This window comes from Alternaria hordeiaustralica (genome assembly GCF_023758085.1).
Source record: "Alternaria hordeiaustralica strain BMP 2776 chromosome Unknown scaffold_13, whole genome shotgun sequence".
Lineage (NCBI taxonomy): Eukaryota > Fungi > Ascomycota > Dothideomycetes > Pleosporales > Pleosporaceae > Alternaria > Alternaria hordeiaustralica.
This window is the reverse complement of record NW_026056785.1, coordinates 734031-747776: the sequence shown is the minus strand read 5'-3', so window position 1 is coordinate 747776 and position 13746 is coordinate 734031. Positions and strand designations below refer to the sequence as shown.

General features: G+C 52.6%; 2 protein-coding genes across 2 annotated transcripts; one reads left to right on the top strand and one right to left on the bottom strand.

Moving 5' to 3' along the window:
• Positions 1-2074: 2074 nt before the first annotated feature.
• Positions 2075-3787, top strand: J4E84_006797 (uncharacterized protein; the record flags this gene model as incomplete). Its single annotated transcript, XM_049389384.1, has 1 exon — positions 2075-3787. One exon carries the CDS (start codon positions 2075-2077, stop codon positions 3785-3787), a length of 1713 nt encoding a protein of 570 aa, XP_049243093.1.
• A 4248-nt stretch (positions 3788-8035) lies between these two features.
• Positions 8036-12471, bottom strand: J4E84_006796 (uncharacterized protein; the record flags this gene model as incomplete). The annotated part of the gene is made up of 2 exons (XM_049389383.1): positions 8036-12379; positions 12463-12471. 2 exons carry the CDS (start codon positions 12469-12471, stop codon positions 8036-8038), a joined length of 4353 nt encoding a protein of 1450 aa, XP_049243092.1.
• Positions 12472-13746: the final 1275 nt, after the last annotated feature.

Sequence of the window (13746 nt, the reverse complement as noted above, 5' to 3'; positions counted from 1 at the left end):
CGTGGGCGCGGATGAGGAGATGATTACCCGTCAGAACCTTGAAGGGAAGCTGGAAACTCAGATACCTTGGTTGGTGGTCGTACCTGTTAGTGGTTCGCTGCTCGCTACCGGTACGGGATACCGCGCACTTTTAAATCAATCCGAGGTCATATTTCTGCACCAGTCCGCATCACCATCTCCCGCAAATCCCCGTTACCCATTGCGCGTCTCGTCTACTGCGATGGAGTCTCACGAAAGTATTGCTTCCAAATCTGATGCCATGCTGCAACACGAAAATGCAGGCGCGACTGCGCCGCCTGATTCTGCCAACCCGACCGACTATGGCTTGCAGCGGATGCTCGATTTGCCGACAGAGCTACGCTGCTGCATACTAGAGCTCCTCATCAAGGACGAGTTCTTCGAAGCCTACTACACACTCCTCGAGCATCCGGAGATGGGCGATTTGGTCCGCTGCAACTTTGCTGCGCAGTTCAAAGCGATCAAACAGCACCGCCATCTCGCTAGCCAGCTTCAGCATATCCTGACAACTACGGCCTTACTTTCGACGCATACAAACCGCCCGCGCTCAAGCGAGCAGCTAGCTGAGTTCTTGAACAGCAATCTACACGATGAAACCCTACGTATATCAGTGGACAGCCCCGGTCATGCTGTCGGCATGCTCGCCGAGTACCAAGCACTCTTGATCGACGCGGATATCCTTACAGATCAGTTCGTTCACCTAGCACTAGGCAATGCAGTAGCTCGGTGGGCCTCATCCGATCAGTCTGACTATGGTACCGATACCCTGTCTGATGTCGAGCATCATCGTGTACTTCGTGCATTTTTCCGGTTGCAACTCTACGCTGTGCTCCGGAAACTCTATGGAAAAGGGAAAGGCTTCAAACGGAAGATCAGAAGCTTGTTCTCGATGTGGACGACGTGGGAGTTTGACGAGGTGAGAAGTTTAGCCGAATGGATCAAAATCGAACGTCCATTTCTACCGCGAGATTACGACGCCAGTATCCGCAAGTTGTTTGCCTGCGTGGACAGACATTTCTACAACGACATGGTCCCGTATGTCAAGATTAAACCCGCTCCTTGTCGCGACCGGAACCGACGTTCGGCGTTCGCGAAAAAGTCAAAGACTTGGCTCGACACGCCTGCGACAACTCGTGAAGGTCGAGCTGATGCACGGAACAAGGACTGGAGACCGCTTGGTCACAGTTACGGATGTTACGTCGGTTATACACAACAGGTGTATCGAGAGCATTGTCTTGCTGAGGGTTTCCCGTTTTGGTGTCGATACACAAAGCCACATGGTGGATGGTGGCGTTTCCGCGATGCCGAGCTGTTCCAGAAATTCGGGCAGGCTGGGGTCTATGACACGCCGACAGGGCCGTGGCGGTGAAAGTCGTGTAGACTCAATGTTGGGCTCTACGATCGCATGTATCCTGCTGTCAGCGCTACATCGTGGACGGAATCACGATGTAGATGTTCCGTAGACTCAACTCTAGGTACGGCTTGGCGATCCTCTCAATCTCTTCTTGTGCTTACATAACGACGGCCAGTGCGCTATCGTTAGCGTTCCCGCGCGTTCGCTCCTTCGCGTTTACTCATCAACAATCCATTTCAAATCATCCTCCAGCGGACTAGAGCCCGTGATTTGCGGACGAACACGATCGGCTCCCCAGAAACCCCTGGAACAATGGCCTCTTTCTGCTCAAGGCTAGGTCAGGTCATGCATCGACACCCTGCCATGCCGCCGTGAAACAACTCAATCGCCGCATCGCTCAACGGCCCGACTCTGAACAGCACAGCAACATGAACGCACAATTTCCACGTTCATTCTGCGTGCGGTCCGAACGCAGCACATATATGACATCCCGGCGATAACGGGCTTGATACGTCTCGAGCGCATCCATGAAGATCCGGAGGGATGGATTTATATGCTCACCATAAGGAGGCTGTAGTAAACACAGCAATCATTCGTTTCTTTGCCCACCCAGTTCAGCTTTCGTGCATTTGCGCACGTATCCATTCTTTACCAGAGCATTGCTCGTCCACGTTCATTTTCCATTCATAATTCATCTCGAAGATGAGGCATTTTCACCAGTTGCTCGCCGCTGGAGCGGGCTTTTCGTCACTTGCGCAGGCCGTCAACACTCTTGTAGATGTTGGCTACGCGAAGTACCAGGGAGCCGTTGTTGACTCTCAGCTTGGCGTCTCTGCCTGGAAAGGCATCCAGTACGCGGCGCCTCCTATCGGAGAACGACGCTTCGCAGCCCCGCAGGACCCTATCGTCTCCGGACTCATCAACGCGACTAGACACGGCGCAACATGCCCACCCAACCGCCCTGATGACTGGACTATATCCGGAGCCACCGATCGCTTCCACGTCGCAGAAGACTGTCTTTACCTGAGCGTCTATGCGCCTTCGCAGGCCAAAGTCGACTCGAAGCTGCCAGTGGTGGTCTTCTTCCAGGGAGGAGGCTTCTCATCGCAGTCCAGCGCGAACTGGGATCCTACGGAGATCGTCTCCGATGGTCAGGTCGTCTTCGTTCAGTTCAGCTACCGCGTGGGTCTCTACGGCTTCCTCAGCAGTGAAGCGGTCAAGGCTGGAGGTGGCGACGTCAATGCTGGACTTCGCGACCAGATCAAGCTTCTCGAGTGGGTTAAGGAGCACATCGACCAATTCGGCGGCGACCCTGACCATGTTGTCCTTGATGGAGTCAGTGCTGGCGGATCTTCTGTTGCACTCATGCTAGCGGCCAACACCGGCAAGGGGTTGTTCGCTGGTGGCATCATGGAGTCGGGCGGCTGGGTCACGATGCGCACACCGGAACTGGGCGAGGAGCAATACCAGTGCTTACTCGAAGACAAGGGCTGTGCCAATGCGACAAATGGCCTGTCTTGCCTGCGCGCATTAAACGAGTCGGCTATCCGAACTTCCAACTGCTGGTTCAACCCCAACATCGACGGCGACCTCTACACCGACTCACTCGTCAATCTTTTCGAACAGGGCAAGTACGCCAAGGTTCCGACCATCATGGGAACCTGCGCTCAAGAAGGCACCAAGTACAACGCACCAGAGGATCTCAATACCACAGCTGATGCCGTCAAATGGGTAGCCAACCAGGACCCAAGTCTTAGCAACTCTTCCATCTCCATCCTCGATGATCTCTACATGAAGCCCAGGAAGCCCACTTTCCCCGGCAAAGGTCTCTACTGGCGCCATGCCGCTGATGCCATCGGCGACATTGGCACCCACTGCCCCACGCGCAACATCCAAAACGCGATCGCAGCCGACGACGTACCGACATGGAACTACAAGTACGCCGTACAGGACCCCGCCGACGAGGCCGCTGGCTACGGCGCCTGGCACACCGTCAACGCCTACGCTTTCTGGGGCGTAAACCGCACCGACAACAGCGAGCCAGCCAGCTACTTCACCACCAATGCACCCATCATCCACCAAGTCCGCAGCTACTGGACAAGCTTCATCCGCAACCTCGACCCCAACACTGACCGTGCCGAACGCGCTGTCGAGTGGAAGCCTTACACTGGTCCCAAGTCGCGTGAGAGGCTCTTCATCCAGACTAACAACACGAAGATGGAGCGTATGAGCCCTGCGCAGGCGCTTAGGTGCGATGTTGTTAGGCCGATGAGCGATAATCTTGGGAAGCCGGTTGCGAAGGGTGTCGTTACCAACTTCAATGCTAAGTTGGCGAAGAAGGTTAAGGGGGCTAGTGAGAGTACTGCTTGGAAGAAGGGCAGAAAGGATGCTAGGGAGTTTGCGCAGGACTACTGAGCGGGTGAATGCCGCATAGACAGGTGCTGCATAAGTCTGTAAATCATGAGAGTCAGGCCTGAGCACAATATCTTTTACTTCTTGTACGTACCCTTCGACCTTGATGTTTTTTGTTGTACTATTCTTTTGTCGCGGCAGAAACTATGCGCAGCTATCTTCATGATCTCTTCGAACAAGTGATGAGGTCTTATAATCAAAAGCTTGCAGATGGGTAAAACCAATAACTTATCGTCTTGACTTTCTGGTGCACCATTTTCATCGCCCAACAGCTATGGCGCCACATGCTCGATGAACATGTGACTAGTCATCACCCTGCAGGAATAAGACAGCTTGGAAACAAGGCTACACAACCAGGTATTCAGAGTGGCTTCGCATACTTGGGGCCGTAGCGGGCAACCACGAGGTAGTCATATTTCACCAGTTTTATTTCAATGAGCTCGTGATGTAGGTCAACGTTCCTTCGACGCACGATATTCCAACCAATGCGAAACTATACTTTGAAGTATACACTAGTAACACTACATTACCTGGCTGTGCGGCAAGGGTCCTGAGAGCGATGACTAACAAATGAGTGCGTCTAGTAGACGGGATTAGAAATCGTCTGTATTTCTTTTGATCTAGAAAACCGTGTCTTCGCCGTTAGAGATAGGCGATCAACCATGCCAAATTAGGCGACTATCTGTTGTAGCTTTTCGAAGTTTTTGTATTAATGTTGTAGCTAATCTATGGCATGGGTTAGATATGGAGCTATTTGCAACGGCTGTTGAACATACTGACCTGACCTACCACGCTACACGATGCTCAGACCAGAGTAAGGCTTTCCATCTTTGCTCCTTCGAGGCGCAAGAAAACCGATGGATCGCTTCTCTGCCACTGTTCTGACGTATGCTCGTGTCTTGGACCAGTCTGCTCATTCTCGAGCGTCTCGTCTTCCGGCAGATCCCTTTGAGCGTTCCAGTATCCAATACGTTTCCACGTACCCTCTTCTCCATCGGGAACCAGCGCTAGACCTCCAAAAATGCTTTGCGGATCAAAAGGATCCCGAGTCTCAACTAGAAGAGCCAGCAGAACTCCTTCTGGAGGCTGGGTGTTGTATTCGATATCGTCATAATATATGGAAGTCCAGGTGTGTTTTTTATAATCATGGGGCCCGACGTAGAAAGATGCAAGCTTCTCCTCTAAGCAAAGGCAATCAGCGCTGTAAGGATTATCGCTTTCTATTCGGGTTTCGTGGAACGTAGGTACTTGCAGGGTGATCTGCAGCCCAGAGAAGTCGTGATATGCTGTTGGAGGCATCGTATTGACAGGCCAGCCCGACCACTGGAAGTAAGAGAGTTTCGCTAAGAATAGTAAGTCGCTGAGTTGGTATTCGTCGCCGTCACAATTCCGAGTCCAGCATTCGTAACGACCGAAGTACCTGAGCGGGTGATACAAGTAAAGATGGCTCGAGAGCCACGACCAAGAAGGCACTGTTTTTGATCCATGCTCACGCATTGATTTAGATATTGGTAATCTTTTCCCATCTTTATCCCAGTCTGGCTGGGCACGTATATACCACAGTAAACCATCGGGAAAGGACTCCGCCCAGATACCGGCAAGATACGTGATTCGTGCTTCAGCCTGGAAAGCTCGGGCGACACCAGCAAAGGCGACGGGCCTATCGCTGGGGACGGTAAGATCCCTCGCTCTGTATTCCCAAACCAGGTCTTTCCAGTTCTGGAAATATTCCAGAACATGCTCGTAATCTGCAACCGGATTTGGGGTTTTGCGTCGGTGAGCAACATGACTTGATAGTAGATGCGATTTTTGAGTAATTTTGCGGTCATAGTAGCCATCGCCACGATTGTAGAGCCGAGTTTCGGTCTTTGGAAGCCAAGAGCCTGCCAGCTCATCACAGAACTCCTCCACGCACTCCCACATGAGGGTTTGGTGTCCATAGAACACTGTGCGTGGGCTTAAAAGATGCTCCTGGAATGTCCATGCACGCTGGAATATAGGCCATTCATGGTAATTGAATCTAGACGTGTATATCGCGGGCTTGTCGACACCTTCGGGACCTTCGGGCTCAGACACATACAGACTCGGAGAAGCAACGATGTAGATCCCTTCGCTGGTCTTAGATGCTTTACGGATGACGCAGGGGCTCATAGTCCTCGGGTCTTCCCGTGTCTTGATGAGATCTCTTCCGGGCGGGAACAAGAATGCTATGCTGCAGATCGCATTGCTATAAACTGCAGTCATTGAGGCAGACTCAATTTCCCAATCCGATGGTGAGTCCTGGATAATACACAGTACATCCACCCACAGATGGCGGAAGCCTGTGTGGCGAACGATTCTTAGGGCCTCGACAAATATGGCGGGTAGCTCCGACCATGGTATTGCGACTTGGAATTCTTCAATCCTTGATTGTGTTAGGCGTAGACGATGGGGCGCATCTCCCCAGACATGGCTGAGTGTAAGGTATTGTAGGTCTGGAATGGTACTAGTATCGCACCGTAATCTCACGCCGTCGGATGTGAGTTCTAGTAGTCGGGTCGGTCGCTGGGATGACACTGACAAGCTCGAGGAGCAGCTAGAACAATTCTTGTGTGTTCGGACACAAGCGTTGAGCCACGTGTTTATCTGGTCCAAATTGGCAGTGGGCTGGCTTGGTACGCTCTGCTTTTGTTCTGGCGCGTCGAATTCATTGTTACTCGATACTAAATTGTCAAATGGCTTCGCTAAAGGCTTGGGAATACCTACTTACCATCAAAGCATCTCAAGTATAGTGACGCCCATCGATACCGAACATAACCAATGTACAAAAACAAGTAGCCGGGCGGCTTCCTTGTCCTATCTGTGCATATACAGAGATATACCGGTTTATTGTGTTCTAGGTTGTGGTAATCCAGTATAGAAAGTATCATTGCACACATGTGGCATGTATCTCTCGCCTGTAATAATTGCGCAACGGTGGAAGAGTGAGTCGAACGAGGAGATTCGACTGGGACATCGTATATGCTTTCGATATCTTCCGGAACCAATTTTAAAAACTCCCAGCCATCGACAAAGCTTTTACAGTCGCCGCAAAGTTGATGCAGCATGACCGAATCGCCAGCATCCTGACTTTGCGTCTGATTCGCTGTGCAGTCACGCACACTGCCTGCATCGGCATCGTGAGCTGATGGAATGATTGACATTGCGCCGATATCGATGCCGTCGTGGCTTGCTTTTCATCTGAAATGAGAGCTGATGGCAGCTTGTTAAAGTAGGATGAGAGGTGTGCTGTGAAGATGGATCGCGGGGCGCTTCTCCGGCAAGCGCGCATGAGCACCCATGCAACTGTGCCACATGGAGGAAGGAGCAGGGTTTGGGCGCGGAGTGCGGAGATCAGCTGTGCGGAAGCAACCGTCCGGGGTACCAAGGGTCTGAGTATTGCGATCTCTCTCATTTGATGAGGAGTACCTTTGCGTATGTAAATTGATGCATTGCGGAAGTCATGAGTGGCTCGTCCGCACCCCAGCGTCTTCGTTGCTTGCACAACTCACACAATCATGTCGCCATCCCAGATCCCCACATTCCAAGTCACTCCCCAGAGCGCCATTACTGGGTTCCGGGGTACCAGGAAAACAAAGTAAAAGCACACATGCATACAGATAAACCCATCGTAAAGTCGTTAAAGGAATATATTCCTACCCCCACCTCACCCCTACCTCTTCACATCCCCAAACCCGCGACTAAGAATCCTATTAACATCGCCACCATCCTGTACTCCCTCGGCGCCCACAACCTCAACCCGATTCCTAATCAAATCCTTAATCTCGCCCTCCCTCCTGCGCTCCTCTCTCTCCTTCTCACTCTCTTCCGGCCCTGTCCCAACAACCCCACTTCCCCCACCAACACCCCCATCTTTACTACTCCTACCCTTCCTATCCCAGCCCATCTGCAGTTCCCCACTACTAGCCTCCTCAAACCTCCTCTTAACCCCCGGATCCCTCTCCAACGCCTGAAAAACATGCGTATCGCTCGTCCACCACGCGCTCGCCCCGCTCTTTACCGCCAACTCGAAGACAATGACAGCGAGCAAGATGAGCACGAGGCACAACCACCAACTCCAACTCGAGCCGAAGCCGCGGAGAAAGGTGTCACGGACGTAGTAGATTTTGTTGCTAGGGTTGTAGACGGAGGAGAGGATGATGTTCCAGAGGAACCAGCCGCCGATGGAGAGGACGAGGGCGAGGGCGTTGGTTAGGGTTTTGGTGTGTGTTTCTATGAATCTGTCCAGCATGTTAGTACTTGTGCCAGAAAGGAGGGGGTAGTGACATGGGGGAAGGGGAGTACATACTGCATCTTCAACGCAATCAACCACACCGCCGCCGTATACGTAATACTGCCCATTGCAAAAATGGAATTATCCTCCGTCCAGAGCGCATCCCCGTACAGTCCCAACATGCAAAAATACACCAGCATCGCCTCTCCACTCGCCATGAACATCCACCACAGATACACTTTAAAGTTGAACCCGCCGTTCACCTGACCAATAGTGTAAAGTTCAGGAACAGCAAGCAGCGTACTCGCACTAAGGTCCTTCTCAAACACACCCATGAAGATAACAGGCAAAGAGGTGAACAGCGTGTTGAACATACTCAGACTCCAGCTCTCGTATAGCGAGGTACCGGTGTATCCGACTGAACGCTGGAAAAGCGCTTGAGTAAGGTAGAAGAGAAGTTCTTTCCAAAACGTGCCGACGGTGTATTTGCACGTGCGGATGTAATTCCACCTGCCGTGCACCAGGAGCAACTTTGTCAAGAACCTGAATTGCGCGATACTGTAATCACTCGTTCTCGCGGCTTGTAAGCCTTCTTTTCCTGTGATACCAATCCCCACATGGGCTTCTTGGATCATGGCGATGTCGTTTGCGCCGTCGCCGATAGCTAGCGTGATACTCTTCTTCACGCGCTTGCGGATGGATTTTACGAGTTGCGCTTTTTGGGAAGGCGAGGCGCGGCAGCAGATTACAGAGGAAGCGAGGATGGCGAGGGAGTGGAAGAGCGTGTCTAGCGCGGGCGAGGAAGTAATACGAGAAAGTGTCTGGCCGTCTACTACGACGACGGAGTGGGCGACTGTTCCGCTGGTGATGGCCTGGATGACGGAGGTGATGGTTTGTTCGACGAGACCGGTTTCGTGGTCGAGAACGGTCACGGTGCTGAATTCTTTGATGAGGCGGCACGAATAGCCGATGTTGATGGCGGTTTCGCGCTTGTCGCCTGTTAGCATCCACATTTTGATCTGAGCGCGGCGCAGCTTGTCGATGGCTTCTGGGACGCCGGCTTGTAGTTTGTCTTCGATGGCGGTCGCGGCGCAGAGGTCGAGGTCTTGCTCGATCAGATCGCCGGCTTCTTCGATGAGACGGGTCCGGTCGACTAGGCTGGTAGTGGCGGAGAGGTAGGTCGCTTTCCAGGATTGGTATTCAGATTCATGCATAAAGCGGTAGCCGTAGAGCAGGGTTCGGAGGCCTTCGGTGGCGAATTCGTTGATATGTTGGAGGCATCGTTCGATGACTAGGGTATCGTCGCCAGCTACGCCTTCGTCGACCATGGCTTCCATGTCTTCTAGTTGCATAGAGCTTCGTGCTGAAGAGAAGGCCATGCTGAAGCGATCGAGACCGGATTGGCGGGGTGTGATCATGGGTGTCTGCATTGGTGAGTCTTCGTCCAGAGAGGACATGTCCATGCGGTCGTTCTCGCGTTCGCGAAGCCAATGATCTACCTCGTCTCTTGCTGACATGGAACCGCGCCCGCCCATGCTAGGAGCGAAAGATGGACGTCCGAGGTTGAGACTAGCCCTGGCAGCCTGACCGATAGTCATACTTTTCCGGCCGCCAACACCGCTCATACGACCGGCCACACTACTCCGTCGCTCAGCGTGTTCGCTCATCCGCGCAATCGCATGTTGTGCTTCCATACTCTTGCGGATGTTAGCGCGACGCTCAATCTCAACCATCTTCTTGTTCGCCAGAGTAGCCAACTTCAATCGCTGCATGACAATAGAGTCGGCGCCCTTGCAGATGATGCATATCCTACCATCTGGAAATCGCAGGATGATCGACATGCGCTTTCGCTTGCTGGAGAAGTCGATGACATCCAGGATCTCATAGACCTCTGAGACAGCCTCGCCGTCGGATCCAGATGGCATAATCTTGAGAGTAATGGTGTGAACGTCGCGGTTAATCAGTAGGAAACCCATGTCTTGCGCTGCTTGAACTAGTGCAAGCTCATCTGGGGATGAAGCCATGAAGTGTGTCTTGCCGTCTTCTTGAATCTCAGGCAAACAGGTATGACATAGCGCTAATGAGAGAAGGAACATGCGAGCTTTCTTCGAGAACGGGGTGTGAGGTTTCCTCTGGATGTACCGTAGCATATCCTGTGTGCGTAGCTCCCTGGACGTCTTGCCTGGCTTGGCGCTCGACTGCCAATTCGACGGTCCCCCTTCCCCAAGGCTCTCCAGCTGCTCAATCGTCTCAATCGCTGGCGTCGTGGATTCGTCATTCGCTACATCCTTGGCCGATCTCACACTCTTCCTACTCTTCGCAGGCTGCTTCCCCTTCTTCCTCGTCTTGTGAATCAGCTTCTTCTTCTTGTCCTCTTTCAGATCAGCATCATGCAACCAGCTCACACCCGCAACACTAAGCTTTCGGAACTTCATCGAGTTATCCGTGAGCGTACCCGTCTTATCCGAGAAGATGTAGCTAATCTGACCAAGTTCCTCGTTGATTGTTGACGTTCTCGGTTCACACGGCGTATCGGAAATAGGGTCGTACATGTCGATGTCGGTATGCAAGAAGAACATTTGCGCCAGTTTGACAATCTCCAGACTGACGTAGAGGGACAGCGGAATCATGGTGTTGAACATGATGATGAAGGATGTGAAACTGGGGAAGAAGGCGACTGAAGAACCGCGGAGGTACCACATGTCGTTCTCATTCTTCTGCCAAATCTTGTAGGCTACGGCGTTGAAGATTGACAGAGCTATGACAAAGACCACGATGAGAATGACGATGCGGTTAACGAGGCCTTGTAGGGCTGGTGCTTTGATGCGAGGGTTCTTGTTCGAGTTCATCCGGATGCGACATTCCTCTCCGGAATAGATGACCATGCCAATCGCATCGGGTGTGTTTCGCAGGATACTGCCTCGGAAGATGATCTCGCTGAGAGTCAGTGGCGCTTGCTTCTCGTCGACCATCACACGACCTTCAAAGCTGTACAAGTCTCGGTTCGGATCCTCGACAACAAACTCGGCCTTCGTCTTCAAGACATCCTCCTGATCGATGATGGTCTTGGAGATGGAAGCAGGCGTTTGTTTGCTTTTGAGGTTCGTCTCCCCATCCAACGCCATCGTCTCAACAAACGCCACATTATTCTCCCCATTCGTATGAAGAAGCGCCATATCCGCAGGCGCAGCGTCGTTCCTCTCAAGCTTGATTATATCGCCGATGTTGATATCCTGCCACTTGATCGTCTCCCACTGCAGTGTCTCAGAACCAAGACTGGAACGCAACACCTTCGCCTCTCTCATATTCTCCGCCTTGTCCAATCTCCACCTCCTCAAATCATCGTATCCTTCCTTCGCAATGGAAAGGGTGACAAAAAACAGCAGCGGTACTATCGTCGTAAACTGGCCCGTCGTACTAAGCCCGGGTATCATTTGCAAAATAGAAATAACAAGAAAGTAAAAGTTGGCGAGTTTGGAGAATTGCGCGACGAGTTGGCGGGGGATAAAGTTCCATGCTGAGTAGCGCGTGGAGCGGATCCAGTTGCTGGTGTAGGGTTGCTCGGTACGTTCGTCGGTGAGGGGGTCTTTGCGCGTGGGATCGAGGTGGATGTGTCGACCGTCTTTGCTGGGTGGGACGTCTTTGATGCGGAAGACGAATTTGCGGGCTTGCTCTGCGAGATCCTTCGACTGCTTGACTATTTGTGATCGCCGGCTTGGACCCTTGCTCTCCAACCAGGGAAGTGCGATTGGCCCTTCTCCCAACTTCCACTTTGAGATATCCGAGGCTGACGAGGCGTAGTCCAAATGCTCTGGCGTGACAGTGATGACGGCATCCCCAGACTTGCGCGACGGCGCATGTCCACTGGAGCCTTCTGCCTGTCCCATCGTAGGTTGTGACCTTCCAACGCCCTCCTCCAGTTCAATTTGTGTATCCGGTGATTGCGTCGTATCGTGGACGTTCCTCCGAAACAGAGCGCTGCGCAGCGAGTATCCGCGGTTGCGAGAAGTGGGCGAGAGCGGCGATCGAGAGGCGCCATTCCGTGGTGGTAGTTGTGAGCGTGAGGATGAAGCCTCAGCGTGATCTTCCGGAGAGACCTCGCGCGTGTTGATGGACAAGTCGGGCGTGCCAGGTCTTTGCTTCCCACCAGAACTCTTCCCAATGTGTGCAATCTCGTCCCTGCCATTGCGCTCGATATCTGTCGAGAAGCGAACGCGCGGCGACTCTTCAGTTGTCAGGCGCGCAATCGACGGGCGTGCCGTATGTTCCACCGCCGAAGTCCTCGATCGTGGCGCATCGTCGCCGTCTGTGGAAGTCTCTATCGCATACGGAGGGTTTGCGCTCTGTGTCGTCGGTGCCAGGCCATGCTCGTCGTGGGATGCAGAATGACGCCTTCTTACTCCTCCGCTACCTCCAATCCCAGCACTCGATGCATCGGAAGCATCTCCAGGCTGCGACATGATTTCCAATCATTCCCTATTGTCGTGTACGCTGCTGTCCTACAGAAGGGTGCTGCAAATCGAAGGAAATCCCCAGCCTTTCCCGCAGAGTCCGGTCTAGCGGCTTGTCCACGCGGGTATTACGACGTCGATGCCCGCGCTGGGGGCCTTTGCGTCTTGGGCTTTACGCGGCGCCGGCGATATTATAATCAATACAAATGCGGATTACAACTTTCATATTGCGAGGCGCAAACATAGGTGCAAACAAGGCGCAAACAGTACCCTTCCCTGTCATTCATTCGAAATCGCGCGAGCAACGCGGGCAGTACCAAGGTCCCGGTCCACCTGGGCAGCCCTGTTCCTTCAGCCCACCACATGATGCCAGCCGCAGCTCCCAAGGTGCCCCAGGCTATTTTAGGACTGACGTAGCTGGGGCCAACTCCACCAACTCCAGCTCCGCCCCCAGTGCTACTAGTCTTCGGAAGCGCGCATATGCAAGCCCCAAGCCCACCATGAGGGGTCACGGTATGTCTGCTTCTTCTGCAGTTTGCCGTTCATCGATCAGCAAAAAAGGAAGATCTAACCCCGCAGCCCTGGGTCGCATGTGCGGCTGGCGCCAATGCAACACATCGCAGCTGACGTTCCGCCAATCGGCTTTAGCTCACGCAACGACATCAGTCATCTCTCACAATATCGCTGACAACATCAAAATCCGTGTATGAAGTTCATGATGTATTAGTTCTATCTCGCTTACAGATGCAGGTAACTTCGCTCACAAAAGGACTCGCTTCAAGAACAGATGCAAACTATCCAAGATGCATTTTGCCATTCAATTGCACCAAAAAACGCACTCTACTCACTACTCCAGAACCCTGGTTTTTGACGACCAATATGCTAATAATGCTTCGCTCCAAATGATATGGTATAGTTTCGTTCCCTTTCTCTCGCTCTCTCGCTTTCGCCTTTGCAGGCCCAACTCTCTCTCTCATTCTCTCTCTCACACACACAAGTCTCCAACCCCCTTAGATTTCCTCCTCCTCCGCTTGCCAAAGAAGAAGCCATTCTGAGTAGCAGTAGTAGGAACTTGCTTTGTGGTATCCCGGTAGTCGTGTCGCTCATTAAGTATTGCACCTTTGAAAGATTATAAGAAAAAGACATAGAAAAAAGCAGTGTGCCCAGCGCCATGCAATATGCAGCCAGATGATGAAGAACCAAACTGGCGATGATGATTGGTAAAAGAGGATTAGAGAAGAAGGACTGCTTCGCGTGTC